Source organism: Emiliania huxleyi (assembly GCF_000372725.1).
Source record: "Emiliania huxleyi CCMP1516 unplaced genomic scaffold EMIHUscaffold_75, whole genome shotgun sequence".
Classification (NCBI taxonomy): domain Eukaryota; phylum Haptophyta; order Isochrysidales; family Noelaerhabdaceae; genus Emiliania; species Emiliania huxleyi.
The window spans coordinates 108,139-136,005 of record NW_005196379.1 but is presented as its reverse complement, the minus strand read 5'-3'; the positions used below and the strand labels follow the sequence as shown (position 1 = coordinate 136,005).

General features: G+C 66.8%; 8 protein-coding genes across 8 annotated transcripts in view; 4 read left to right on the top strand and 4 right to left on the bottom strand.

Annotated features, from left to right (window-relative positions):
• Nucleotides 1–1,985: 1,985 nt before the first annotated feature.
• On the bottom strand, nt 1,986–2,873 carry EMIHUDRAFT_217685 (hypothetical protein; the record flags this gene model as incomplete). Its single annotated transcript, XM_005760506.1, has 1 exon — nt 1,986–2,873. The coding sequence occupies one exon, from the start codon at nt 2,871–2,873 to the stop codon at nt 1,986–1,988; it is 888 nt and encodes a 295-aa protein (XP_005760563.1).
• Nucleotides 2,874–3,513: 640 nt separating this feature from the next.
• On the top strand, nt 3,514–5,446 carry NAD-ME_1 (mitochondrial malic enzyme; the record flags this gene model as incomplete). Its single annotated transcript, XM_005760505.1, has 3 exons — nt 3,514–4,245; nt 4,331–4,801; nt 4,871–5,446. 3 exons carry the CDS (start codon nt 3,514–3,516, stop codon nt 5,444–5,446), a joined length of 1,779 nt encoding a protein of 592 aa, XP_005760562.1.
• A 3,969-nt stretch (nt 5,447–9,415) lies between these two features.
• On the bottom strand, nt 9,416–10,813 carry EMIHUDRAFT_68276 (C-methyltransferase; the record flags this gene model as incomplete). Its single annotated transcript, XM_005760504.1, has 1 exon — nt 9,416–10,813. A coding segment is annotated over one exon (1,398 nt), but the record flags the coding sequence as incomplete, so codon positions are not given.
• Nucleotides 10,814–13,616: 2,803 nt separating this feature from the next.
• Nucleotides 13,617–15,048, bottom strand: EMIHUDRAFT_217682 (hypothetical protein; the record flags this gene model as incomplete). Its single annotated transcript, XM_005760503.1, has 2 exons — nt 13,617–14,816; nt 14,959–15,048. 2 exons carry the CDS (start codon nt 15,046–15,048, stop codon nt 13,617–13,619), a joined length of 1,290 nt encoding a protein of 429 aa, XP_005760560.1.
• Nucleotides 15,049–15,959: 911 nt separating this feature from the next.
• EMIHUDRAFT_358959 (hypothetical protein) lies at nt 15,960–16,434 on the top strand (the record flags this gene model as incomplete). The annotated part of the gene is made up of 1 exon (XM_005760502.1): nt 15,960–16,434. A coding segment is annotated over exon 1 (248 nt), but the record flags the coding sequence as incomplete, so codon positions are not given.
• Nucleotides 16,435–16,709: 275 nt separating this feature from the next.
• On the bottom strand, nt 16,710–18,922 carry EMIHUDRAFT_217680 (hypothetical protein; the record flags this gene model as incomplete). The annotated part of the gene is made up of 3 exons (XM_005760501.1): nt 16,710–16,950; nt 18,013–18,095; nt 18,173–18,922. The coding sequence occupies 3 exons, from the start codon at nt 18,920–18,922 to the stop codon at nt 16,710–16,712; spliced, it is 1,074 nt and encodes a 357-aa protein (XP_005760558.1).
• Nucleotides 18,923–19,202: 280 nt separating this feature from the next.
• Nucleotides 19,203–20,928, top strand: EMIHUDRAFT_558175 (putative DNA repair protein DNA polymerase, kappa; the record flags this gene model as incomplete). Its single annotated transcript, XM_005760623.1, has 4 exons — nt 19,203–19,716; nt 19,747–20,265; nt 20,470–20,723; nt 20,803–20,928. 4 exons carry the CDS (start codon nt 19,203–19,205, stop codon nt 20,926–20,928), a joined length of 1,413 nt encoding a protein of 470 aa, XP_005760680.1.
• Nucleotides 20,929–25,056: 4,128 nt separating this feature from the next.
• The window catches only part of EMIHUDRAFT_106167 (hypothetical protein), a gene marked incomplete at both ends in the record, with an annotated part of 4,165 nt that continues 1,354 nt past the window's right edge, over nt 25,057–27,867 (top strand). The window contains 4 exons of the mRNA XM_005760500.1: nt 25,057–25,194; nt 25,382–25,433; nt 27,171–27,420; nt 27,726–27,739. Of these exons, the coding sequence (XP_005760557.1) occupies nt 25,057–25,194; nt 25,382–25,433; nt 27,171–27,420; nt 27,726–27,739 (454 nt within the window). The remainder of the gene's footprint in view (nt 25,195–25,381; nt 25,434–27,170; nt 27,421–27,725; nt 27,740–27,867) is intronic.

Sequence of the window (27,867 nt, the reverse complement as noted above, 5' to 3'; positions counted from 1 at the left end):
CGGTAGTCATCGCAACTCGCACTGTGTCCGCACTGCCGGTGCCGGCTGGGTCCGTCGCAGCGCACGCACTCTCCCTGTGGGTCGAGTCGTGGTTTATGCGCGAGTCGTGGTGTGCGAGGATTATTTGACTAACACTCTGATTAATACCCAGCGCGGCGTCTCGCCCTCCCCTCTCGCTCGCGGCACCGAGCGAGTCAAACACCATCTCTCACAACACGAGCACACCGCGCACACCGACCCCATGTGCCGTGCACGGCCAGCGCTCCCACCGTGTGGTGCGGCTCAGTCCACAGGCGCGGACTGATCCGTCGTGCGCCCCATGTGCGTACGCGCGCAAGCACATGAAGCTCTTAACCAGTTATAGCAGTACCCTACGACACAACACCGCCAGAGGACAACGTCCACGTCCATCAGGGTGGAGGTGCTGCCGCCAGAGCCCCGTTGGCGAAGCCGTCAACGATCCACTCTATGAAGCGTGGAACTGCCGCCAGCGCTGCCGTGCCAAAGTCTCGCGGCTCGAAGGGGGCCGCGCCGTAGGGAGGGAGGGTCGTGGAGCGGGCGACCCACCTCTGGAGCGTAGGTTGTTGAGCGACATCTTGACGTGCGTCTTCGACTTGCAGTAGAGGCACTCGATGTACCACCGGCCTGAGTTGCTGTTCTGCTTCACCGTCGGCGAGCAGCCGAGGTGCGCCACGCGCGGTCGTCGCCAGAGGCAGAAGAGGGCGCGTTGGTCATTGTCGCTATCTGCGCCGCACGCAATGGGGTGAAGTCACGTGGGATTTGCACGACGCGGCTGTCGCGACGTGCAGAAGTGCGTGGCATGCGGTGTACGAGAGGGTAGGTGGGTCGATGGCTCGGCTCGCGTCGCTCTTCCAGCCGCAGCCCTGGATTCTGGCCCGACGCCGAAGCGGCGCGCGCGGCGGCCGGCGCGGCTTGGGAAGGAGGGCGCGGGCCGACCCATCGACCCCCCTAGGGGACCAGACTATGGCCACCACTAGCCTCGCCAACCGCTCCGCTAGCGTGTCGAGCGAACCTGACGCGACTTCGGACGGCTACGTGGGCGCCTCGCTGTGCTGGCGTTACGCCCGGATCAGCCTCGTAAGCTAAGAGTACGTACGCGGGCTGCCGGGACGCACCGCTCGCGCGTTCGGCACACTCGGTGGACGCCCACCGAGTGTGCCGAACCAACTGGAGCGAGTAGGCTCGATGCCGTTCTCGAGATGGAGCTGCAGAAAGTACGCCGCCGAGCGTGCCACCGAAGGCGTCCCGTCGGAGGTGATGGAGTTTGAGACCTGAGGCTGCGGAGGTGACGCCTGAGGTACCGGCCCGTGCACAGCGACTCAGCTGGCGACCGCCACGGGCTCAGACGAGACTTGTCGACTCGTTCCGGCTCAGCTTCACCGTGGTCATCGGGCGTCTGTCGACGTCAGGACCACCCATACAGCTCGAGGGTTTGAGGTCGCAAGAGCCAAGATGGTGGCGTTTGGACATCCCAACCATCACACAAGACAGCCTGTGTAGGTGGTGGCGGGACGGCGCAGTGTTTGTGGCACTCGGCAGTAGGCACCCGCGGCACGGCCCCCCGCTCTCAGCTCTCGCGGGCTGCGGAACCGGCCCCAGAAGGGGACGGTCCGGGCGAGTGTGGCAGCTCCTGCGCTAGTATGGGCACCCTCTATCATAGCAGTACTGATCCTGGTCATTAGAGCTGCCAGGAATAGCGTCAGGAGCCGGTAGGAGTCAACGAACCCCTCATATTTGAGACATCGTGTCCCATATACTCGCGAGTCCACTAACCACTAAGCACACTAGTGGGACGCACCATATCCATCTACGGCTTCAGTCTGAGCATACTGAGACTTTGACTGGACTCTCGGCGACACGGCCCGTTGGCGCCTGGCGCACACTCTCCCGTGTGGGACACGATAGTCCTATAGCAATTGTAGAGAAAAACGCGCAACTCCGAAACGCTTTATGAAGTCCTAGTGCTATGCCTCGGCTGCGGACCGCGGCAGGCCGTGGTTGCCAGCGTATGCGCTCGGCTCCGAGGGCTGCCAGCCCGCCTCCTCGAGCCAGCCGGCCCGCGGCTGGTACACCTCGACGCCGAGCGGGTAGCAGTCCGGCTCGCCGCACGCGCCGCAGGCCATGCTCACGTCGCCCTGCGGGCACGTGGAGGCGGAGACCAGCAGGTCCGTCTCGGCGAGGAGCTCGAGGTAGTCGCCCGGCACCACCGGCGACGGCTTTGAAAAGTACTGGTGCGTGTCGCGGGTGAAGCCGGTGCACATAAACACGTTGAGCACGTCGTGCACATCTGTCTCGCCCAGGCCGTCCCTCAGCGCCTGCCGCGTCAGGTTGGAGTGGCAGCACGTGTTTGCCGTCAGGCCACTCAGCAGAAAGTTTGTGTACGGGTCGCAGCGGGAGCCAATCACGTCGTGCACGCCCGCGCCGTCTTCGTCAAAGCCGTACGCGATGGTGTCCTCGGTGATGGTGGCCAGCGGACGCAGGAAGGGCATGTTCGACCACAGCCGGTCGCCGGTCGTGAGGTGCGTCGCGTGGATCTGGCGCGTCTTGCTCGAGTAGAAGCGCTCGCGCGAGTCGCGTGCGTTCCACACGTTCATGTCTGCCACTTGCGGCCCCTCGGTGCAAACGATCCGCCATATCCAGCCGGCGGGCACGCGCCACGACCTCGCGTCGCGCGGAGGAATCGTGAGCGACTCGCGAAGCACAGCGTTGCCGTCGGCGACAGCGGTTCGCAACGCTCTGTAGAGCTCCTCGCCGCCCCGCTTCGCCGGCAGCCCGTCGACATGATAGCACACCATCGGCTTGGTTTCTCGGCAGAGCCGCCTGCGTTCCTCCACCGCGGCGGAGGAAGACATATATATACACACACACATGTGGGCGAGCCGGCCGCCCACGCCTGCTTCCTCTGGGGAGCGGACAACAGCGCCTGTCCCCTCGAAGTCAAGTGTGAACGAGGTTCTTGTTTTTATTACCTTACTAAGATGAGAGCGTGACATCACGCGTGTAGAGATGACCGACGAATTTCTTCTCTCTGTTTTCCGTACACTGCGATGCTTCGTCTTGGGCACCCGCCACGAGGTCGTGCCTGGGTCCTCGTGGGGGGTCCTCGTGGGGGGTCCTCGACTCCTCGTAGAGGGTCCCCGTAGAGGGTCTCCGTAGAGGGTCCTCTCACCTTGATGGGGGGTGTGGGGAGGGGGCGCAGGAGCCCGCCCCCCGCCCCAAGTATTCGCAACGATTGCGAGCCCTGCGATGCGAATTTTCGCCTTTTTTGTTGTGTGCCTCCCTGGCGGGTACTTCCAGCCTGCTGTGGGAACAGCTGACGCAGTCTCGCCGAGGCTCGCCCCAGCACGAGACTCGGCCAGACAAAAACCCCGAGAGGCGTGGGAGTACCTCGCCAGGTGCCTCCCTGGCTCTCACAGCCTCCTCCGCCTTCGCAACCTCTCGACCGGCCGCCAGGACCCTCGCCGCTTCGCCGTGCTGCTGCCAGCGGCACCGATGCTCTGCCGAGGCTCGCTCAGGCGGGCCACGCGCTTCGGCCGGCTCACATTCCACCGCGCTTACGGCGACGGGACCGACGCTCGCGCCCGGTTCCTGAAGCCGCTCGATGCCCGGCACTCTGACGGCTGGGACATCCTCAACAACCCGCTGTGGAACAAGGGCACCGCCTTCACGTGGGCTGAGCGCGAGCGGCTCGGGCTGCGCGGGCTGCTGCCTGCGCAGGTGCGCACCATCGAGGAGCAGGTCTCCAACTTTGTGACGCAGCTGTCGGCGATGGATGACCAGCCGCTGATGCAGAACCTGATGCTGCAGGACCTGCAGGCCAGGAACGAGACGCTCTACCACCGCGTGCTGGTCGACCACGTCGAGAAGATGGCGCCGCTGGTCTACACTCCCACCGTCGGCGCCGCTTGCCAGCACTTCTCCTCTCGGTACCAGCGCTCTCGCGGCATGTTCTTCACGCCCGAGGACGCGGGCGAGATGGGCGTGATGATGCGGAACTGGCCTCGCAGCGAGACGCAAGTGGTGGTCGTGACGGACGGCTCTCGCATCCTCGGGCTCGGCGACCTCGGCGCCAACGGGATGGGCATACCGATTGGCAAGCTGGCGCTCTACTGCGCGGTGGGCGGCATCGCGCCGCACAGAGTGCTGCCCGTCATGCTCGACTTCGGGACAAACAACGAGTCGCTGCTTCGCGACCCGCTCTACCGCGGCTACCGCCAGCCGCGCGTCACGGGCGATCGATACTACGCACTCTCGGCGCAGTTGGCTCGCGGTGCGAAGAGACGCTGTTCTCACGGCGTGGTGTGACCAGGCGCTCGTGGACGAGTTTGTGCGCGCCGTCTTCTCGCGCTTCCCGAACGTGCTGCTGCAGTGGGAGGACTTCTCGTCGGACAAGGCGTCCAACTTGCTCGCCAAGTACCGCGAGAACTACCTCTGCTTCAACGACGACATCCAGGGCACCGGCGCCACCGTCCTCGCAGGCGTGCTCGGCGCGCTGCGGCTGCAGCGGCGGCCGCCCGAGGACATCCGCTCTCTGCGGGTGGCCGTGGTCGGCGCTGGCTCCGCCGGGATCGGCGTGGCCCAGGCGCTGCACATGGCGATGCAGCAGGCGGGGCTGTCGGCCAAGGCGGCGTACAGCAACTTTTACATCCTCGACCAGGACGGGCTGCAGTCCAAGGCGCGCTTCTCGTCGCTCACCGAGGAGCAGATGGCTTTCGCGCGCGCCGACCTGCCCGACGGGATGGCGCTCGAGGAGGTGGTCGAGCAGGCGAAGCCGCACCTCGTGCTGACTTGTCCACGACACGTCCGCGACATGTCCGCGACATGTGCATGCACATGTCCTCAGGCGAAGCCGCACCTCGTCCTCGGCCTCTCGGGCAAGCGAGGCACCATCTCCGAGGCTGCGATCCGCAAGATGGCGGCCGCCGTCGAGCGGCCGATCGTGATGCCGCTCTCGAACCCGACCTCCTCCTGCGAGATCACGCCCGAGGAGGCGTATGAATGGTCGGACGGCCGCGCCATCGTGGCGACCGGCTCGCCCTTCGAGCCCGTCGCTCTCGCCGACGGCTCGATCAAGACGCCGTCGCAGTGCAACAACATGTACATCTTCCCCGGCATCGGACTCGGCGCCTCCATCTGCCAGTCCGAGACCATCCCCGATTCGATGCTGTACGAGTCTGCCGTCGCCCTCTCGCGCGTGACCGACGAGGAGGAGATGGCGCGCGGCTCCGTCTTCCCCTCCATCTCCAAGATCCGGCAGTGCTCGCATGCGGTGGCGGTCGCGTGCATCCGCCACGCCCACGACCTCGGCATCGCCAAGGCGTCGCCCGGCTGCGACCACAACCGCGGCGAGACGTACGAGCAGTGGGTCACCCGCAAGATGTACTACCCTGAGTATGCGCCGATCTACACCTCGCACACCAGGTGAGGGCGTCCTAGGCCCCGCCCCTATCTACGGCTTTAAGTTCTAAGAGTATAAAATCGATGAACCCCATTCACTCTCTCTCTGCGCGTGTTCACGCACACAAACAACAACAACAAACTGACTCGCAATCTCCGGGTTAAACATGTTTAACAAGCCGCGGTCGCCCGGGACTGGCTCGCCAACGAGCTCTACGAGCCGTCCCGGCGCGGCAAAATTGATGCGGCTTGCGGCCCTGCAGCGTGCAGGGCAGTGCTCGATCTTTACCGGTATGAGACCGGTATTTGGCGATATTTTGATTAGTTTTGGAGTGGTATGGTATAGTGGTACGCGAAAGTGGTATGCGGGGTTTTCAGTAGTTGTAGCGGCTGTCGGTGTGGTCCCGGGGGCGAAACCATGCAAAAGTGCGAGTATTACCCGGGTAACCCGGGTTTTTCCAGGTATACCCGCAAAATACCCGGTATTTTGCCGATTTTGCCGATAAGAAGGCACTCCGACTCGCTTTGATTTCCGTGAGGCAACTGGTATCCCGTACCACTTTTTGATTAGTGCAGGCCTTGGGTTTGATTAGCCAAAAACTCCCATACCGGTAAAGATCGAGCACTGGTGCAGGGACCGAAAGGTCGCCGACCTGATCACGGCTGCCGGCGCCTCGGCGCCGGCCGACGCCGTGTTCGGCGGCAGGTTCGCGACGGGCGAGACGCCCCGCTCGACGACCTCCGCCTCCGAGGCGGACGAGGGCGACGGCGCCGGCGGCGATGGCGGGACCGGCTTCGACCTGTTCGGGCCGGACCCCACCCCCATGGAGGACCTTTGAGGCCCTCCCCAGTCTCACCCCACCTTACCACTGCCCCCCCCTCCCCCCATCCCTCTGCCTCCCATAGGGCAGGATAGCACTAGCATATGCGCCTAGTGCGCACACTGGGCCCACATAGATGTGACCCGCCCACTCGAGTGCGGCGCCCGGATGCTAGTGCTTGAGAAGACACCACAAACGCGGCACGGCCCGTTTTGGATGTCTGCGGAGATTCTGTCTTAGCACACACAGTGAGTCATTCGGAGTCATTCGATGGCCAGAGTGCGATTGTGTGTGTGCGGGAGTTGGTTTGTCGGGAGGGAGGGGCAGGCTGCTCACCCACGTGCACCGGGCCAGTGCTTGCACTTTGAATGCCGTGGGGCTCCTGCCCGTGTCCGGGCGTGGAGATGCGAGGGTCGCCCCCCCTTGCCCCACCACTTTGTGTGTGTGGAGAAATCTACCTTACCTTACCTTAGCCGCGCGGCATTATGGCTAGTTCCATTTCTCTGTGGCACAGCTCGCGTTACAAAACCTTGATTTGACCATTTGCGCACTATTGTACCTCTCGGTGCCTTCCAGAGGCAGCTGCGACCCCGCCGAGTGGACGGGGGCACTCGGCAGGTGGCGCGGAGTGCCCCCGTCCACTTGGCGGGGTCGCAGCTAACTCTGCGCGTCCTGGGGAGGTACAATAGTGTCGCGCGCCGGAGACGACTCGACGCCGCTGAGATCGGAGATCAAGCTCTGACAGGTCGCACGTCGCTCCTTTGACGCCGACGTGACTCACCCGTGCAGATCACATCAGGACACGGTCTCGACGCGCTCGGTACGACGCCTGCGACCCGTCTTGGGTCAGGTGGCACGACGCTCATATCGCCTACCAGCGCTGCCGTGCAGGTTGCCACGACGAGGTCGAGCACGCTTCTATACGCTCGCCCAGCCTTCCTTTCCATCCCATTAGGCAGCCTGGGAACGGTGGCGGTCAGAGGCAAAGCCTGCGAGGGGTGGTGGAACCACATGTCACGGCCACCGCCGGCTCGACGCGACGATAGCCTCCGGAGGCTGACTTTGAGGCACCATCATCGGACGATGTCGACGAGTTGGGTCGCTCTCGCGGTAGCCAGGTAGCCCCCCATACTAGTAGCACCGGCCATGGCCGCAGGAAGCTCGGGGGAGGGCGCTGGGAGCAACACGGAGCTCCGTTGGACGCGTTTTCAAGATTAGCGTGTCAGAGTGAATTGGAACTAGCCTATCTACGTGTAAAGGGTGATCTGAAATATGTGCCCTTTGAGCGCGTATTGGGCTATGGCTCTACATATATGCCCCATGTTAAGGTCCCTCGGGCCATGACATGACGGCTACGGGGGAAGGACCGTGAGTTGACGGAAATCGGAGGACGCGACCCACTTCGCCACAGACGGTCCCGCGCCTCGCCGCTATGACGGCCACACGACCGCAGCTCGTGTGCGTGTGGCCGTCTTTGTCCGGAGTGAAAAGTCCAACGCGCTCGTCGGTGGCGGCTTCCTCCAACCTGCGCCGCGCTCGGGTGTCACCTGGTGGCTGACTCTCGGAAGTACGCTGTCTCTTCCGTGTCTAGGCGCACGCCCACGCCCTAAGCCTCGAACTGGCCCCGCTACCTGCCGCGCCGCTGCTGGTGGGGGGGGGGCGGCGCTCGGATCGTCTTAAGCAGCGCAACTTCGCGCCCAGAGCTCGTGGCGCGAGCAGATGCATGCGCGGTGCTGAGCACCTGGTTCTCCAGGAGACGCAGGCCGCGAGGAGAGACCTCTCGCGAGCACTCAAGGCAGGGCCAGGGGGTGCCGAGAGATCACACCGTCTTCGTGGATCGTGCTCCCCCCTCGGTGCCCGGTGTGCACCGACACACGGTGTCTCCTGAGACGCTTCCCTGTCCAAGTATAGTAAAATGTGATCTAGTATGCAAGTACCATCTCAGAACAGCTGTGCATCTATAGATGCTTGTGGCGTCTAAGACGCAAAACGCTATGTACCGCTCTTCCCCAGCCCCACGCCAGCCACGTTAATTTCCTCCAGTCCGGATCGCCGCTCGCGTGTCAGCGGTAGTTTATGCATGCATGCATGCAGCGACAGCCTCCGCGCCTTCGCCCCGCGCATGTCTCCGCACCCCTTCAGGGCGATGGTTCGTGACGGCGCGTGCCCACGGTGCCTACTCGCGCGTGCCTCGTGGCTTCTTCGTACGCCTGGCGAGCTCGCGGCATGCGACGCTGGCGCGCGCGGCCCTGCGGCGGCGCCGAGAGCCCCGCCTCATGGAAGATGCGGTGCAGCGCGAAGGCCTCGCGGGTGGGCCACAGTCCGGAGGGCCCGCCCGCCCCGGCCGGCCGCGGGCCCCTCGCAATGACCTCGTATAGCTCCGAGAGGTCGCCCGTGTACGCATCCGCCGCCGCGTCGCGGCCGCCGCCGCCCCTGTTGCTGTTGCCGTGGGCGGTGCTGGTCGGCGGGTAGACGAGAACAAAGCCGTCCTTGCTGGAGAGCGCCTGCACCTGCCCGCTCGCATGGCGCTTGCTCGCATGGCGCTTGGCGGCGCCTGTCCTCGCGCGGAAGGTGGCCAGCGGCGCCGCCGGATGGTACTGCGAGCGCTGCGTCGCCAGGTCAGTGAAGCGGTCGGCGGGTGCCCTGGCGGCGGAGGAGACCGCCATCTGCAGCGCGGGGAACTGCAGCGTCGCCGCGAGGGGTGGCGGGCCCGCCTGGCCGTCGAGGGCGGCGAGCGCGCCGCGCAGGTCGCCGTGCACCAGCAGCTCGTGCAGCTGCAGCGGGAAGACCCAGTCGTGCAGGGCGGCGGCGGCCGCGTGGCTCGCGAGATGGTGCGCACAGCCGTGGAGGGCAGAGGAGGCATTGGGCGCGCGGACGACCCGCCAGGTGGGCGGCGCCTCGCGCTCGATGATGACGCCTGACGCGTCGGCCGAGCCGCAGTCGAGCAGCATGGCCTCGTCGAACATGTGCGCGTGGTGGCGGATCCAGTGAGGCAGCACAGCCGCGTCGTCCGCGAAGCTCGTCAGTAGCACCGCGCGCCGCGCACCGGCCGCGCCCACCAACCCTCTGTAGGTCGCGCCGATCTGGGCGGGATGGTAGTGCATCTGGGCAACGGTGTCGCCCTCGACAAACTCGAGTGAGCGCGCCGCCGCGTGGGCGCCGCCGCGGCCGAGCATGAAGTGGAGAAGCACCATCCCCTTGGCGGCGGCGCCGTAGCCGCCGAGCCTGTAGCCCGCCGCAGAGAGCGCCGCGATCTGGGTGTCGAGCCACGCGGACGTCTCCTCGGCGCGCATGCGGTAGCGCTCGTAGAAGAAGTCGGTGGTGATGCCGAGGCGCACCTCCTCATCCAGCTTGGCCCGCAGGCTCGTGCCGCCCGCCAGCGCGCCCGACGACTCGCCGTCGGCGCGCTTGAGCTTCCACAGGCACGAGATGCCGTGGATGGGCGCGGTCTCGAAGGAGAGGACCGCCAGCTGGGCGGCGGTGGCGGCGCGCTCAAACGAGTGCGACGTGAAGAAGGAGAGGTGCTCGTGGTACGCCGTGTCAAACTGGCCGTCCTCGTGCATGGCGCACTGCGACGTCTGGATGAAGAGCAGCGTGCGCGGCCCCATCGCCGCGGCGCAGTCCTTGAGGAACTGCGTGGGTGAGGGCACGTGCGCGAGCACATTCTGCGCGACGATCGCGTCGAGCACCACCGGCTTGCCCTCGGGCGGCCACACGCTCTGTGCCCCCCAGAAGCCCACCTTGACCTGGTGCCCCTTGGCCACGGCGGTGGGCACGATGTTGGCCGCCGGGTCGACTCCGTACGTCTTCCAGCCGAGCCTCGCGAAGGCGTCGAGCTGCGAGCCGTCGTTGCATGCGAGCTCGAGCACCGCGCGCTTGGTGCGCGCGCCCTCGAGCGGGAGCGTCTCCACGTCGGCCTGGATCTTCTGCGCCAGCCACTCGAAGTGCTTGAGGAGCGTCTTGGACGTGCCCGAGACGTACATGTAGTCGGAGAAGAGGCGCTTGCGCGAGACGAGCTGCGAGAGGTGCATGTGGTGGCACTGGCGGCAGTGCACGAGCGCGAGCGGGAACTTCTCGGCGCGCAGCGCCTCCGTGGTCGTCTTCATGAAGTCATTGGCCAGCGGCTGGTCGCGCAGGTCGAGCGCGAGCTGGATGTCGTGCGAGCCGCACACGGGGCAGCGGATGGAGGTCACGTTGACGCCGCCGCTGTTGGTGGCAGGCGGAGGTGGCGCGTGCGTTAGCGCGTGCGGGCAGTGGGCGTGGTCGTGCTTGAAGGTCGGTCTTTCGGTTGGTCGGCCGGTCGGTCGGTCGCCGTCGCACGCGGCGTCCGTCGGCGTCGGCTCGTCCGCCGCGGGCGGCACGCGGACCGCCGTCGTGTGCGCGCCCTTGCCAATGAGCGAGTCAGGCGCGGCGCCGTCGAGCTGCCTGATGGCCGTGGCGAGCGAGCCGCGGACCGTGAAGTTGTACGTGCGCGCGAAGAGGGAGTTGTTGAGGGAGAAGCCGAGCACGTCCTTCGACGCGGTGCCGTGGTTGGACGCGGCGATACGCGCGCCGGTGCGCGCGCGCGCCCACATTCGAGTTGAACGAGCTCAGATGGTAGATGGCAAACGGCGGTGGCGCGGCGGGCGCCATCGAAGACGACGACGGCGCCGAACGCTTGCTGTGATGGGCCGTCGCCGGCGGCGCTCCGACGCTCGCGGCGCCGCCTCGCCGCAGCTCGATGGTGCGCGAGATGCCGCGGCACAGGTCCTCCAGCCACAGGAAGGCGCGTGACGTCTCGGGGTGAGCCACCTTGAGGACGCCACTCGTGTACGCCGACTTGAGCATGGCCGGCGGGCCCAGGTCGACGCGCTGCCCGGGCGAGACGCCGATGACGGTGCCGAAGCGCAGCCCGACGAGCTGCGGTGCGCCGGCGGGCTTGCTGGCGGCGAGCTGTCGCATGGCGGCCTCGCGCTGGTGCATCGAGGATGAGTACGAGTCGAGCAGCTCGGTGCGCACCGCCGTGTCCTCTCGCGCGCTCCGCTGGCCGGAGCCTTCGGCGATGGCGGAGGTGGAGGCGAAGACCAGCAGCTGGGAGGGGCCCATGCGCGACGCGAGCGCGAGCGGGTCGTCGACGTTCTCCGACAAGGTCTGTTCGCGCGTGTGCCGGTCGCACGCCGCCCGGCCGGTCAGCCCGCCGAGGTAGACGACCGCGTCGTACGCCGCCAGCTCCGCCGCTGGGATGCTTGCCGCGCTCATCGGCGTGATCGGGTACTTGGCGCGCGGCGGGCGCAGCCGCGGCTCGCGGTCATAACCCGTGACCTTCCAGCCGCAGTTGGCCGAGAGCACCTGCCACCGGTCACCAAGGGACGGTGAGAAGGGAGGGCAGGACCAAGGGGAGTGAGTGAGGAGGAGGGGGAGGGTTGGCCGAGGCCACCTCGTGCAGCCGCGCGCCAATGTTGCCGCCGGCACCGATGATGGCCACCGACGGCGCGGCGCCGCCCGTCGCGATAGTCGCGACGCACGCCTCCGACGCCCTCCACGGCTTGGTCCGCCCGTCGCGCCCGCCCGCGCCGCCGTCGTGTTCATGCAGGCCCTTGCCACACGCCCACCGCTTCAGCAAGCCGAGCGCGAGCGCGGGCACCGCCGGCTCGCCACCGCCGCCAGTGCCGGGCGTGGGCGCCTTGCCCGTGCCGTCGTATTTGGCGACGCCGTCGAGCGCGCCCGCGCGGCGCTCATCGGCGGCTCGGGTGGATATGTTGATCATCTGGTTGTGTTGCAACCCGGCTCCCATCTTGCGGTCACGGCTCGAGACCTTGTGGCCGATCTGCATCTTGCGGCTTCGCGTCTCGGGCCATGGCGTCCTGTGTGCCCACGCGGCAAGGAGGGCGCTAGAGGGTGGGGGCGGGAGTGGGGAGGGGGCTCGCGCTAGAGGGTGAGGGCGCCGTGGTCAGGAGCTGCTGTTCACAGCGGCACAGACTTTGGTACGGCACAGTAGGTGTGCGCGTGCAAATCGCAGGGCTACTGGACACGTGCACTCTGTCGTCCGTGCGCGCGCGCGAGGGCGGGCTGGCAGGCACGGCGCCCCGGGCACGCGCCCGAGAGTGCCCGTGGAGGGTGCAGGGCGAGGGTGGGGGGCGGGGGGGGGGGGGCGGCTGTGCGCACCACATGTACTTGAGGATGATGCCGCCGTCGTAGAACGCGTTATTCTCCGCCTTCGTGACCGAGCCCCCCATATGATGGCGGCCCGGCGTGTACACGTAGTTGCTCCCCAGGCCCACGTGCATGAAGCGGTCGTAGAAGGCCCCGCGTCCGGGAAATGCGCCGAGGAGCAGCCCGCGCTGCGGCTCGACGAACACGCCGCGCTGGCACACGAGGGGCTCGGCGCTTGGCGGCTTGAGTGGTATCGTGTCGTCGCCCACGGCGATGAGCGAGTGGAAGTGGAGCACCCGGTGGCCGCTTGGGCCAGGGTCGAGCGCGGCGAGCAGCTCGTGGAAGCCCGGCATCACGAGGAACTCGGTGGTCGTGAGCGCGATGCGCCAGTCGTCGGGCCGCGTCATCTCCCACTGCATCACCTGCCGGTCGAGGTTCACCGCGTCGAACTCGCCGTCCCACGACGGCACGACCTTCCAGGTGCGCGGCGCGAGCTGGCGCACGAGCTCGGCCGAGCCATCGGTCGAGTTGTAGTCGATGAGGATGGCACTCGAGAACATCGGCGCGTGGTGCGCGATCCAGTACGGTAGCAGCAGCGCCTCGTTGTAAAAGTGGGACACGAGCAGCGTGCGCCTCCGCTTGGGCTGCGCGCCGGCGGCCGGCGCCGCGCGCAGGAGCGCGAGGAGCAGGGCGACGTCCCGCATCACAATCGCATATCTCGAAAGCAGCGTTCGTTCGGGCCGCCGTGCACGCGAGTGAAGTTTTCTCCCCTGACTGGGACGCCAGGTATAATCGACGGGGACACGACACAACAGCCAGGAGACCTCGGAGATCCTGGCGGGCAAAGCTGGAAAAACGCGGCGGGGCGGTCGTGGCTCGACGCCAACCAATATTCCGTGTTGCGAGAAGGAGTTTATCAAGAGAGATTTTAGAAAACCAACAATAAATCACGACTCTCACAGTGATTTGGGCTCGGCAGCTTGTCAGCCCTCAGCCGAAGCTGGGGCCGGTCCCGTAGCCGAGAGAGCCCGCGCCGATGAGTTCGACGCGGTCGGGGGGGCCTGCGGAGAGGCCAGCGAGGTGGCGATCGCTACTTCTTTCTTTATCAATGGAACAGGGAGATAAAGAATTTAAACAAGAGAACTCTCTCTCACAGCAGACAGGCTCGACACAGGTGCGAACTGGCGCGTGCTAGTACTATCACCGGCACACCACCGGAGATAAAGAAGATCAACTGGAAGGCGATCAAGGGGTTGAAAGGGACCCTCCCGCCGCAATCTCGGAGGCCGGCGCGACGAAGCCATACCCGCCGGTGTCGCGGCCCTCGATGGTGTACGCGTGCTTGATGTAGGCCCAGTCAGGTGTGGGAGGTCGCGCCTCGATCGGGTCGTACGCCCAATCGGTGCTGTCGCCAGTCGTCACGTAGATGGTCGAGGCTGCCGGACCATACGTGTACTGCTTGCCGTGCACTCCGCGGATCGCCGCGACGGCCGCCGCCGACAGGGCGTCGTGCTCGTCGTCGTGAGGCGCCGCGGAGTACAGGTAGCCCCACGGGTAGAGCCACATTTGCGAATAGGTGTGGTAATCGATGAAGAGTTTGAAGTGCGAGGAGCCGTCCGCCTCGGTGCCGAACTGGGTGACGAACTGCTGGATCCTCTCCACTTCGGGCTCCGAGCCTGCCCGCGAGCCGTGGTAGACATCGCTGCACGGGTTCGTGCTCGAGCCGGGCACGCCGCCCCACGCGCGGTGCGCCCAGTTTCGGTTTGGGTCCGTGCCGACGCAAGAGGAACCCGCGTTCGGCGAGCGCGTCTTCCGCCACCAGCGGTCGGTTTCGCGAGAGTACTCGTAGCCGTCGGGGTTGGCGATGATGAGGAAGTAGAGGTCGAGCGAGTCGACCATCTGTCTGATCGAGGCGTCGGTCGCGTAGTCCTTTAGGATCTTGTCGACCATCACCTCGGCCGAGGCGCCCGTCAGCCACTCGCGGGCGTGGATCGTGGACTGGAACCAGATGGCGGGCTTGCCGTTGTACGAGGGCTTGCATGCCGGCGCAGGAGTGTAGCTGCAGGTCGTGTTCTTTGGCCCGCCCGTGATGCGAACCACCTGCAGGTCCCTCCCCTCGGTGCTCGTGCCGATGGAGAAGGTGGAGGCGATGTGGGTGTAGTTGGGCACCGCCGTGTCTCGGAAGTAGGTGTTGATTTGGTCGGTCGAGTGGTACTCGCCCGGCAGCCACCGGTTAGAGCGGCTGGACGAGCGGCCAGCCGCCTCGTTGTCGACCAGCGTCTGGATGTCCGGCACGACCACCTCGACGGAGACGAAGTGGCTTGCCAGCCGCGCCCGAATCTCGCTCACCGAGGAGGCGAGCACACGCACGTCGAACGGGCTGCCCAGCGAGGGCGAGGTCCAGTAGTCGAAGAGCGGCACGGCGTCCTCGAAGCCCGCCACCGCCTGTGCGGCGCGAGCGGTGGTGCTGAGACCCGCAACAGCCTCCGAACCGCCGCCGCAACGCCTGCGATGAGTGCCGGGCAGTAGTGTGGGCGGGCAATGCCTGGACGGCGTCAAGCGTGCTCGCGTTGAACCGGAGGAGGACCTGGTCGTGGTGGTTGTTGCCGGGGGCAAAGTAGTGGGTGTTGCCACCGCCCTCGCCACTGGCCAGCGACAACAAGAAGGCGGGCAGCATAAACGGTGTCGTGGGCCCCCGGGGCGGAGCGAAAACGCGCGTTCGGCCCAATGTGGAAAACCGAGCACCTACCCCCCCGCCCCCCCAAAACTTCTGGAGTTTTCATCGAGTCGCGGAGCTCCCGTTGTTCACACCGAGCAGCGAGGAGCGGCTGCGGCTATAGCAGACAGCGTTACATGCGACTCAAAGAGAAATCAAGAAGCTTCCTGGCTGGCGCTGCGCGCCTGGTCTATGAATGAGAGAGAGGTTGAGGTGCAAGACCTGGAGGCCCATTAGGAGGCCCTGGGTATGGGGGAGACTACCCGCGGGCCTAGAAGGCCCGCGCGCAGCGGCGCAGGGGGGTGGGGCATTGACATGCACACTGGGGGAGGGAGTGTGTAGAGTAGAGGATGTAGAGTGTGGAGCACTGTTGAGCTGTATGTAGAGATGTAGAGCACTGTAGAGCTCTACATCCGGCGCGTGACGATGTGAGTCGCAGCCTGTGTAGAGCGATGTAGAGCGCGGATTTCACGGTGAAATCACATGAGTAAATCGCGCTCTACATCGCTCTACATCGCTCTACATCGCTCTACATCGCCCCCAGGTCTGATCCCCTACGTCTCGGACCCCCGAAACCTGCGGTGCCACCGCCGCGACTTTTGCATGTGTGCACGAAAGCGGGATCGAACGGGGGACGACGCCGTGTCCGAAAGCAGCGAAAGCAGTGAAAGCGCATCGCGGCGGCGCGAGCGGAAAAGGCATAAGAAGAAGGCCAAGAAGGAGAAGCGAGAGCGGAAGAGGGATCGGAAGAAGGAGAAGCGAAGGCGGGCAGCGGAGGAGGAGGGGAGCGAGCAGCCCCTTCCTCCCACCGTCTGGGCCGGCGTGGCGGATGGGCCGCCTGCAGAGGCGGAGCCTGCTGCGCCAGCGGCCGCTCCGGCAAAGGTCGTCGCCGGTGCCATGAGACCGGAGGAGGCTGCGGTGGCACAGGAGGCGGCGCAGCGGGTGACGCGCGTCTTCGATCCGAGCCTCGGCGTGTGGCGCATGGTACGGTCGGGCGGCGAGGTGCTCGAGAGCTGCGTCAGCCGCCAGGAGCAGCGGCAGCTCATGGCGGCAAAGGCGCGAACGGTCCAGCCGAGCGTGAGTGCAGCGCCCTCCGTCGGACCAGAGTCGTACACAGGGAGAGATAAGTTTCCGTCGCAGCATCCGTGGTTTGGGTACAAGTAAGCGCTATTACGACACGTCACTGACTGTCACTGCTGTGCGTGGCGTGCGCTCTATCGTGCGATTTTTCGTCTACCCGCGTCTCTCTCTCGTGGCCGCGCCGCGCGCGTCTTGTGGGCCGTGCGTGGGATCTGGGATGTGTTCTCGTCAGACGTCACGTGCGTGTTGTAAGACCGCGAACACGACTCCGCCGGACTCGGCAACACGCTCTCTATCTCTCCGTGTACCGTCTGTCGCGGTGTCTGGGGGACCGTGGGACCGCGGACGAGCGCGACGTGCGCGACGTCGTCGTGTGCTTTTGCGTTGACCGTTGTCGGTGTGCGGCACGGTGGGGTGTGATGTGTTTATACACGGCGTCGCGGTTTCGTGTTTGCACCGTGAGAGCGATGGGAAAACAGTACCACAGTACTGCCCTGTCCCTGACCCTCCCGTCGCACAGAGCCTAACAGCCTGAGCCTCGCTCAGCACCCGACGTGCCGCAGGATGGCGGCGGCGGCGGCGTCCGCGTCCGCGGTGTCGCAGGGCAGCGTCTCGACGGCGCCGGGCCGCTTCTTGGCCTGGTGCTCGTACATCGAGTCGTAGTAGTGCGTGAGCAGCAGGTCGGCGACCTCGCCGAGGGCGGGCGGAGAGCGGTCGAGCAGCAGCGAGACGAGGCTGGCTGCGCGGCCCGAGCCGAGCTTCCTCTCCAGCTTGAGGACGCACCTGAGACGAGCCGGGGCGAGATACGCCGAGATATGGGCGGGGCCGCCCTCTCGAGCTGTGGCGCTCGGCCAGGCATCTCTCTCTCTCGGACATCTCCGCTCGGACATCTCTCCGCTCATCACGCACTCGGCCAGCTCGTCCGGAGCGTGGCTCCCGTACTCCGCCACGAGCCTCGCGACGCGCGTCTCCCGCGGCACCTGCGGGGCAGCTCCGGCACGGCTCCGGGAAGCTGCACCGCCCTCGACCCCTCCGGCTGCATCTCGGCTGCCTCTCGGCTGCCTCTCGGCTGCCTCTCGGCTGCCTCTCGGCTGCCTCTCGGCTGCCTCTCGGCTGCCTCTCGGCTGCCTCTCGGCTGCCTCTCGGCTGCCTCTCGGCTGCCTCTCGGCTGCCTCTCGGCTGCCTCTCGGCTGCCTCTCGGCTGCCTCTCGGCTGCCTCTCGGCTGCCTCTCGGCTGCCTCTCGGCTGCCTCTCGGCTGCCTCTCGGCTGCCTCTCGGCTGCATCTCGGCTGCATCTCGCGGCACCTCGAGCCGCACCACCCTCGTCTTCTCCGCCTGCAGCGGGCGCCTCACGCGTCAGAAATGGCTCCACCTCGACGGGCCGCACCTCGAAGGATCGACGGCCGCACCTCTCCTCGCCCCACCATGGCGCCCGCATGCAGCCCGGCACATCTCGTCCCCATCTCGTCCCCATCTCATCTCGGCTACATCTCGCCCGCATGCGAGCCCACAGCCCGGCCGGCACGCCGCACCGTCCCACGTGCGCGCCCTCGTCCTCGATGAAGACTGGCGCCTACGCCCGTGGGTGTGGGGGTGTGTGGGGCGGGGGGGAGGGAGGGAGAGTCTCCCGCGTGCTGGGTTGCTCTCGGTGAAGCTGAGGCGGTAGATACAACCGAGGCCGAGGTGCGGCCGAGGTGCGGCCGAGGTGCGGCCGAGGTGCGGCCGAGGTGCGGCCGAGGTGCGGCCGAGGTGCGGCCGCGGTGCGGCCGAGGTGCGGCCGAGGTGCGGCCGAGGTGCGCCTGAGGCGAGAGGCCTGCCCACTGCAGCGCGAGCAGGTTCTCGTACATCTCGTTCGAGGGCTGCGCCGGCCGGCCCAGCGCGCCGAAGGAGGAGCCGCGGTGCTGCGCCACTCCCTCCAGGTCGACCACCTTCGGGACAACTCGCGGACGTGTCGTGGACGGGTGTCGCGGACAGCCTCTCTCTCTCTCTCCCGCCGGAGGTGCACCTGCGCGCGCCTCGCCTCGGCCATGGCGAGGAGGACGTCCGTCTTCCCCGAGCCGGTCCGCCCCCCCAGCACGACCAGCTCCCGGTCGAGCGTCTGGAACGCCTCCTCCCTCACCCACCTGCGGAAGCCCTGATACCCTCCCCGCAGGGTCACTACCTCGAGAGGCAGCTGGGAGAGGAGCCAGGCGGCGCCGCCGGAGCGCATCCCGCCGCGCTTGCAGTAGACGAGCAGCCTCCCCCCCTCGCGCGCCTTTGGCGGCAGCGCGTCCACCATACCCCTCCACGACGCCTCGATCAGCCTCACGCCCTTCGCCACCGCCTCTTCTGGGCCCTGCTGCTTGTAGAGCGTCCCGACGACGGCGCGCTCTTCGTCGGAGAAGAGCGGCATGTTGACTGCGCCCGGCAGGTGGCCCTTTGCAAACTCGCACGGCGAGCGCACGTCGAGCACCAGGGGCGCCTCCTCCGGCGCCGGAGCGCCAGGCACAAAGGCGACACCGTCGCCGGAGAGGCCGCACGCAGAGAGGAAGTGAGGCAGCTCGAGCTGGTGCGGGTAGCCCCGCTCCTGCACCGCGCGCTCCACCGCGTGCGAGAAGGCCGCGTCCGAGATCGCGGCAGACAGGCTGCCCAGCGCTGCACACCGAGGCCCACCGGCGGCGGAGCGCACGCGGTTATGGCCGAGCAATCGCGGCCGGGCAGCGAGCGCGGCCACGAAGAGCCCGGCGCTGCTCGCACCGGGGATGTAGGAGCGCATAGGTGAATTTGGGAGGATATGGAGGGCGCCGAAGCAGGAGCCAGGCAGCGCGAGAGCGGCTGGCAGCTTATTTCTTTTCTTCTGAGGAATTTCTCAGGAATGAACTGTGAGCGTCGCGGCGAGGAAAGAGGGTGGGCGGGAAGGAAAAAACAAACCGTCGGTCGCCGCCGCTTCCCCGCCCCGGCCGGCTCTCTCGCCGCCGCTTCTCTCTCTCGCCTGCGAGCTACCGCTCGCTCGCCGCTGCCCTCTGGCCGCCGCTTCTCGCCTGCTCGACCGCTCGATGCCACGCTCTCCGTCACCGTCACCGCCGGCAGGCCAGCCCTCTACTGCCAGCGATGCGGGCGACGCCGTTAAGGCCATCTATGTCTTTGCCAACGAGAAGGGAGGCATGACCGACATCAATCGCGGCAAAATCAACGAGATCATCGCCCAGCTCAGTCAGTCTTCCGCGTACACCGCCAAGCTGCTCAAGTCGGACCGGCGCGTGGACGAGACGGTCGCGCTGCTCCAGCAGAAGCTGCAGCGCAGCGACGAGGGCGCCCGGCGCAGCGCGGCGGCCGTCGTCGCCCGGCAGGTTGCGGCGCTCGAGGCGTCGCGCCGCGCGGACCGCTGCTGCGCCGTGATTGACTTTGATATGTTTTACGCCGCCGTCGAGATTCGGGACCGGCCGGAGCTAGCAGACAAGCCGGTCGCCGTGGGCGGGATCGGGATGATAAGCACCGCCAACTACGTCGCCCGCAGGTGGGGCGTGCGGTCGGCGATGCCGGGCTTCATCGGCCAGGCGCTCTGCCGGCGCGGGCCTGAGTTTGGCATGCCTCGCGGCGAGCTCGTCTTTGTGCGGCCGGACTTTGCAAAGTACACGGCGGTGGCCGAGGTCGCGCGCGCCATTTTCCGCGAGTACGACCCGAAGATGACGGCGGGCTCGCTGGACGAGGCCTACCTCGACCTGACCGACCACCTGCACAAGCGGGCGCGGGACGGCGGCGGCGGCGGCGCCGGGGACGACAGCGGCGACTGCGACGGCGGCGGGGAGGGGGAGAGGCGCGGCACGGCTCTGACTGGCGAGGCGCTGGGCGAGCTCGCTGGCGAGGTGGTGGGCGAGATCCGGGCGAGGGTCAAGGAGGCGACGCGAGGGCTGACCACCTCGGCGGGGATCGGGCCCAACTTTCTGCTCGCGAAGATCGCGGCGGACGTGCGCAAGCCGGACGGCCAGTTTTGCACGGGCTGGTCACGCGAAGCAGTGCTCTCCTTCTTGGCGCCGCTTCCGGTGCGCAAGGTGCCCGGGGTCGGCAGGGTGATGGAGAAGGCTCGGGCCAGGAAGGACGGAGCCGCCTCGGCTGTGTGTCTCTGCTGCATCTCTGCTGGACACTGGTGCGTAGGTGCTCTCAAAGGCACTGGGCGTTTCCTCGTGCGGCGAGCTGCTCCAGCCGAGATGCAGCCGAGATACTGCCGAGATACCGCCGAGATGTCACCTCGTGCGGCGAGCTGCTCTCGATGGCGGCGCCGTCCGCGACACGTCCGCGACACGTCCGCGACACGTCCGCCAGGCGAGCTGCTCTCGCGGGCGGCGGAGGCGAGGCTGCTCTTCACGCCGGGCAGCGCCGACTCGCTGCTGCGCAAGTCGCTAGGGTGGGAGGAGGGCGGGCGCGAGGAGGCGGCTGGCGAGGCGCTCCAGAAGGGCATCTCGTGCGAGCGGACCTTCCGGCCGACCGGCGACGAGGCGGAGCTGGGCGAGACGCTGCGCCGCCTCTGCGCCAGCCTGGCCGAGGAGATGGCGGCGCGGCAGCTGCGCGGCCGAACGGTGTGCCGCTCGAGCTGGAGGCGTCCCGAGGTCACGTCCGTGACGCGTCCACGACACGTCTGCGCCAGTGTCTCCGCAGGTGACTCTCAAGATGAAGACGTCCGATTTCGACCTCTTGACGCGCGACTCGAGCGCGGCGAGGCCCGTCGGCGCGGCGGAGGAGCTGCAGGCGCGCGCAGTCATGCCTCTCACAGTTGCTGACTAGACTATCGACTGATAGAGGAGGAGCTGCAGGCGCACGTGGTGCCGCTGCTGGCGCGGGAGCAGCGGCGGGCGGCCAGCGCGGGCGGCGGCCGGCTTCGGCTGCGGCTGATGGGCGTGCGCGTGTCAAAGCTGGAGAAGGAGGGAGCGGCGGGGGGGGGGGACGCGGCGCAGCGCCGCATCTCCTCCTTCTTCGCGCAGCCCGCCGCTGCCGCTTCCACGGCACGGGCGGCGGGGCTGGGGCAGGCGGCGGAGGCGGAGGCGGTCGAGATGGAGGCGGCCCTGGCGGAGGCGGAGGCAGCTGAGGCGGAGGAGGCGGAGGAGGCGGCGGCGGCGGGTGCGTCGGCGGCGGAGGCTGCGGCGGCTGAGGGTGCGGTGGCGGCGGAGGGTGCGGCAGGCGCCATCGCATGGGGGCGGGAGGACTCGGGGGGGCTCCTCTCCGCCGCCCCCTCGCCACGGGCCGTAGCCTCGCCGCCGGCCGCGCCGCCGGCCGCGAGGTCGCCGCCGCGGCCCTCCTCCCGCTACTTGCGCCTGAGCGAGGCCGAGCTCGACCAGGGCGTCCTTGCCGAGCTGCCGGAGGCGCTCCGGAGGGAGGTGCAGTCCGAGGTTGCGCACGCCGATTTGGCTCAGAGACGCCGCGCGGAGGAGCGTGGCGGGCAGCGAGAGCGGCGCCGGCCCGCTTGCGCTCCCGCGGCGGCGAAGCAGCCGAAGAGGCAGCGCTTGCTCTCCTCGTTCGTCAAGCCCGAGGGAGCCGAGCGAAGTCAGTCGAGCCGAGAGGGTGAACCGGACGCGCCGGTGGTCGCCCTCCTCGAGATGGGCTTCGCCGAGGGCGACGTGCGCGCGGCGCTTCGGATGGCGGGCAATGACCGGGAGAGGGCAGTGGAGGCGCTGTTGGCGGGTGGTACTGGTAGATGACCTTTCCAATATCGATGTACGATGATACAGTCAGATATGGTTGAAAAGGCTCAGAGAGCCGTTATCAGTATCACTGCATTGCCATTGGGGCAGCTGCAGCTTCGCCGTGCCAGTCCCGTTCTTCAGGGAGCGTTCTAAAATTCTTTTCTCTGTATGTTCCTTTTCACACAACACTGGGCACGGGACTGTATCGTAGAATTCTTTTTCGCACAACACCGGGCATAAAATTCTTTTTCATCTCACATCATCAAAGCGCCCGCCGACCAAGTAACCGGGAGTTTGGCCTCGGCGTGATCTGCTCGCCTGCTCCGCTTCTGTCAGCTGGCAGAGCCGTGCCATAGGCTGGCGGCACTGACCCATGCCCCACAATCGCTGCGCTGAACGCACCGGCCTCAGCGTGGTTGTGCCGAGCGCCAGTCGCGGCCCGACGCTGCACGTTCTCCTCATCGCGCTCCTACAGCAAGAGGCGCTGCGAGTGCCTGGCTCGGAGATCATCGTGTCACACGCCACCTTTGATAGTTTGAACGAGGCCCCAAACATGTCTCCCCGAGTTCTGGCGGCATGCGCCTCGTGTGACGTGCGCCGGATTGTTCATGTGGACTCGGTGCGCATCAACGACGCGCTCGGCTGCGCGCACCGGTACGTGGTAGCGAGCAAGCACGCTCGGAACAACGTGCTCCTGCACCTCGACGACGACCTGTTGCCGAAAGCTGCGCTCCTGCAAGCTCTTGTGCAGAGTGTGTGCGCCGAGCCTGGCTTCCCCGAGTATGCGCGCACGTCGCGACCAAACCCTTTCCGCTCCGCGCCACTGCGCCCAAGCTTTTACGGCACCACTCCACGGCTGTGCAGCAAAGATGGTTACCGCTTCTACTCAAGGAGATACACCCTGAGCCAGCGCGGCAAGTGGGTGCTCCAGAAGCCATACTACGTGCTGACCAACGTTGCCAGCATGTCGCGCGCACTGAATGCTGAGTTTGTCGCGGTGCTCAATCAGAGCTACGCCTCGCTCATGCGCGTGACGGGCGGGGAAGGCTGCGACTTAGTCTTCAATCATTTCGCAAGGGGCGCAGGCAGCACTCCCACGGCGCTCAGAGGTCACCTGCACACTCGGAGCGTGGAAAATATTCGGCGACCAAAGCACCTGCAGGCTGCTGCAGAGGCGCGAGCGCTGGCTGTCAATCCCGTTGACAGTGGAATCCAGAGCAAAGCGACCGCCGCAACGGCGACGAGCAAGTTCTACGGCGGGTACGAGGGTGGGAAGGACCACTACCCTCGGCGGTGGCAGATTTGCACTTGCCTCGGAAGGGGCACCGTCGGCGAGACGCTCGTCGGCTGTGCAACGGACAAGGCAGGGCTCAAGTGGGCCCGCGGCAATTGGAGCGCATTCGCCGCCAGCGCCGATCTCAGCATCGTGCAAACTCACACAGCGCAACACAGGCGGAATACGCGGCTCGTGAGCGCAGTGGGCAGAGCAGGCTACGGCAGCCGGGCTGAGCCGGGCTCCCGAGGTCTCCACGCCCTCTGAGTCTGAGCTCTGACATCTCTCGCATGTTGGCATATCTACTACTACACCGTGCATGCTACACAGCTTCCAGTGCCAGAGTTCTACTACTCAGCTTCCCACTCTCGGGTCCTGTATTCTATGGATGGATTTGTCCCGCCAGATTTTTACTTGCGGAGTGGCACACAAAAACTATACCTCCGTGCAGGAGCGCGTTGGGGGCGGGCCTGCTCCTTTTTGCCCATCGCCTAATAGAGGTGTCCGTTTTATTTATTCAGGAGCGCATTGAGAACACCTTTCATCTTCGGACTTCGCCTTTTGATACATGATAGACGCAACGCGTCCAGCATATTACAGCCACATCTCCCGCATGAAGAGGTGGCTGGCGCCCTGAGGCGGCACATTTGGTGGCGTGGGGAGTGCGGAGAACGCTACTGGCGGCGCGACAGGGCCTCTCTCGGTTGCGTGTGCCGCCCATCGGCACGCGGGTGCGCAGACATCGCGACTCTGCCCGCTCGCTCTTGAGACCCTTTTGCCGCGAGAGGGCGCCGGCCGCGTGTAAGAGGTGGCTGGCGCCCTGAGGCGGCATTTGGTGGGGTCAGCGTGCGGGGCTGAGTCTTACTCGTTGGTGCTGGGGCCAGATCCCAGCGCAGAACTCTGCAACGCTGGCATACAAACACAAGAAGACTAACCCTAACCATAACCCTAACCCTAACCCTAACCCTAGGTCAGCGTGCGGGGCTGAGTCTTATAGTCGTCGGCGCTGTGGGGCCAGATCCCAGCGCAGAACCCTGCAACGCTGGCATATACAGACACAACAAGACTAACCCTGGCCCTAACCCTAACCCTAACCCTAACCCTAACCCTCTAGCCCTAATAACCCTAACCTAACCCACCCCCCAACTCCACACCGCAAATTTGAAAGATCTTGATGAAAATCAGGCCCGACTGCAAATTTCTTCAAAATTTTCGCAGGCGCTCCGCGCCTGCAGATTTTGAAATAAATTCGACAAAATTGGTACCTGGCCCAATACCCGCATCCGCATGCCCGGGCAACGACGTCGAAGCTGGGATGGGTTGGTTTCCTGAAAGCCCTCTCTACCTGTGCTCTACCACAGGGCAGCAGCATGCTCAAGCCCCAGCTGGAGCGGCCGCACACTGCTCGGTAACCCCCTGCACATCTAAAGCCATCCACCATGCATCGTGCAAACCACCATGTTACTTTAGCCGTGACGGCCAATCGTGGCCGGCGGCGGCCGGTACGGCACACACCGCACAAACGCCAGGAGCATGTGTGGAGGGGGAGAGAGGAGCGAGAGGAGGCAAGAGCTGTTCGCCGCCAGCGCGGGCGGCACTCCCACGGTGGTGGGCGGGCGGCGAGGGTGGTGGAGGCAAAGAAAGAAAACAGACAACGAGGGATAGGGGAGGAGGACAGGGTCCCCACCTGCACGAGCAGGATTTTGGAAGGACGACCAGGGGCACAGGCAAATAATAAGGTTGAGAATGGTAAAATTCTTTTTCGCACAACACTGGGCACGGGACTGGCGCGCACCGGCACTAACATTCTTTTTGCGAGCCAGTCCCGTGCCCAGTGTTGACTGTTGTGCGCGGGAGCTTGCTCGGAAAATTCTTTTTCGCTTGCACGGCGTCCACACGCCGGCGCCGCTGGCGCCGCTTGTGCTCGTCGTCTCTTCTTAAAGCCGCTGCCGTGCGCCGATGACTTTACCGGCCTTCCTACGGAACGTCGTCTCCGTCAACCACAAAGTGAAGTGGGAGCCGCCGGGAGGTAAACAAGGCGGCTGTGCGATAAAGGGCGCCAAGCTGCACGCTTTTGATGAGCTCTGGAACATCGAGGTGTCTGCCCCACCGGCTCGCCGACGCGCACTCAATTCGTCGCTCTCACCAGCGCGGCACCGCACAGGAACGGCATTGCCGTGCGCGCTGCGGATGGCAGTCGGCCTGCACCGGGCGCCGCTGTGAGACAAATCTGTCGGATGCCTGTGCCGCCTCTCTGCAGTCACCGTCCGACACGTGTTGTCAGGTACGAGTTTGTGCAGGTGTCCGAGTCCCGCAGGTCGAGTCGGGCGGGCACGGTGACGCGCTGCAAGCTGCACACGCAGCCGATCGCTCACTCCCTCCCGCTGCCGGGATCCTTTTTCGCCGTCTGCTTTGTCAAACGGCAAGCTTCTCTCTCGACGCCGCCGACAGGCCGAGTCAGCGCGGGCCGCCTATGGCAGACTCCCTCTCCCCTCCCTCCTCCTCCGCCGCCACCGCCCGCGCCGCCGCCCACGCCACCACGGCCGCCGCCGCCGCCGCCGCCGCCACAGCCACTTCAGCCGCCTCCCGCGCCGCCGCCGCCACCCTCGCCGCCGCCGCCGCCCTCGCCGCCGCCACCCCCGCCGCCGCCACCACCCCCTCCCTTGCCTCCTCCGCCTCTGCCGCCGCCCGCTCCGCCGCCCGCACCTCCCCCCCCTCCCGCCCTGCCGCCCTCTCTTCCTCCCTGGATTGGCTCGCGCCTCGCTCCTCGCTGCATCGGCCACTGCCGCGAGACGACGCCGGGACTGAGTCCTTAGCCACAGTGACCAATGATTGAGCATTCATAGGCATGCCGCCGTACGACGCCGAGACCCGAGTCTCTGCACTCGAGGCCGCTGCCAAGGCCGCTGCTCCCGCCCCGACCACGCCGCCGGCAGCTGCAGGCCGTCGGCAGCTGCAGGCCCCGACGTCTGCTCAAGGGGCGGGGCGTGCGGCGCCGGTGGGTGCGGGGCGGGTGGGTGCGGCGCCAGTGGGTGCGGGGCGGGTGGCAGCCGACCCCGCCCTCGCTTGGCTCCCCATCCCAGCTGTGCGTGCGCCGCCACTCGGCATGCCGCTGGGCACGCTGGGCTTGTCGGTGCCGCTGGGCTTGTCGGGTGGCGGGGGAGCGACGTGGAGCAGGCAGGCAGCGCTGCCGGCGACCGGACCAGTTGGCATGCCGACCGGCTCGGCTGCGCCGGCGCCGGTGCCGGTCGAGGAGCAGACGCGCTGCTACCGCCTCGTCGGGCCACACGCGCAGTTTGCTGCCGGCGGATGCGCAGCGCTGTCTGGCCTCGACTTGCGGGGCGCTTTTCCGCATCCACAGCCCGCGCGCACCCCTCTCTCCGCCTTCCCTCCGCACCTCCCCCCCTTCCCTCTTCCCCCGCCTATCTCCCTCCTCCCCCGCCTCTCATCCTCCCCCGTCTATCTCCCTCCTCCCCCGCCTCTCATCCTCCCCCGCCTATCTCCCTCCTCCCCCGCCTCTCATCCTCCCCCGCCTATCTCCCTCCTCCCCCGCCTCTCATCCTCCCCCGCCTATCTCCCTCCTCCCCCGCCTCTCATCCTCCCCCGCCTATCTCCCTCCTCCCCCGCCTCTCATCCTCCCCCGCCTATCTCCCTCCTCCCCCGCCTCTCATCCTCCCCCGCCTATCTCCCTCCTCCCCCGCCTCTCCCCCACAACGCGAACGCCAGCGCCCGCCGCGGTGGCCCTCGCCAGGCGCCAACCTGACGGGCGCCAACCTCGACGGCATCGACCTGTCAGGCCGCGCGCACACACGCGCACGCACACTCACACCACACACACACGCACGCACGCACGCACACCCCACACACACGCACCCCCCCCCCGCCCCCCAACACACACACACCACGCACCCACAGCTCCTCGGCAGCGCCAAACTGCAGCTTGACGTGTCCTTCTCTGCTCTCCCGGCACCGCGCCTCCCCTCCTCGTCTCCCCGCCTCTCCCCCCACACCTCTCCCCCCACACCTCTCTCCCCACACCTCAACCCACCCACCCACCCACCCCCACCCCTCAGAAGCCGTGCTCGACTGCGCGACGCTCGACGGAGCAACACTCCACCGCGCAGTCGCCCACAAGGCCTCATTCGTCGGCGCGAGCCTCACGCGCGTCGCGGCGACCGGCGCCCTCTTCGAGCGAGCAGACTTCACCCATGCCTCGCTCGCCGCCGCACAGCTGGGCGGCGGCGGCGTCGTCGGCTCGCTCACGGACTCGCTCTTCCGCGAGGCGAGCCTCAAGGGCGCCACCCTGAGCAGCATCCAAGACTCGTCAGGCTCGACACTTCCTAGACACTTCCTAGACACTTCCTAGACACCCTGAGCAGCATCCAAGACTCGTCAGGCTCGACACTTCCTAGACACCTCCTAGACACTTCCTAGACACCCTGAGCAGCATCCAAGACTCGTCAGGCCCTCACCCCTCCCGCCCCTCTCCCCGCCCCTCCCCCCGCCCCTCTCCCCGCCCCTCCCCCCGCCCCTCTCCCCGCCCCTCTCCCCGCCCCTCTCCCCGCCCCTCTCCCCGCCCCTCTCCACGCCCCTCTCCACGCCCCCCGGCCCGCGAGGACTGGCTCTAGGACCTGCCGCAGGGGTACTCTTCGACGGCGCGGACCTGACCGGCGCCTCCTTCGAGAGGTGCGTGCTGCCGCGCCTCTCGCTGCGCGCCTCCGTCCTCGCAAACGCAACCTTCTCCCACTCGGAGCTCGAGGGCGCGCACCT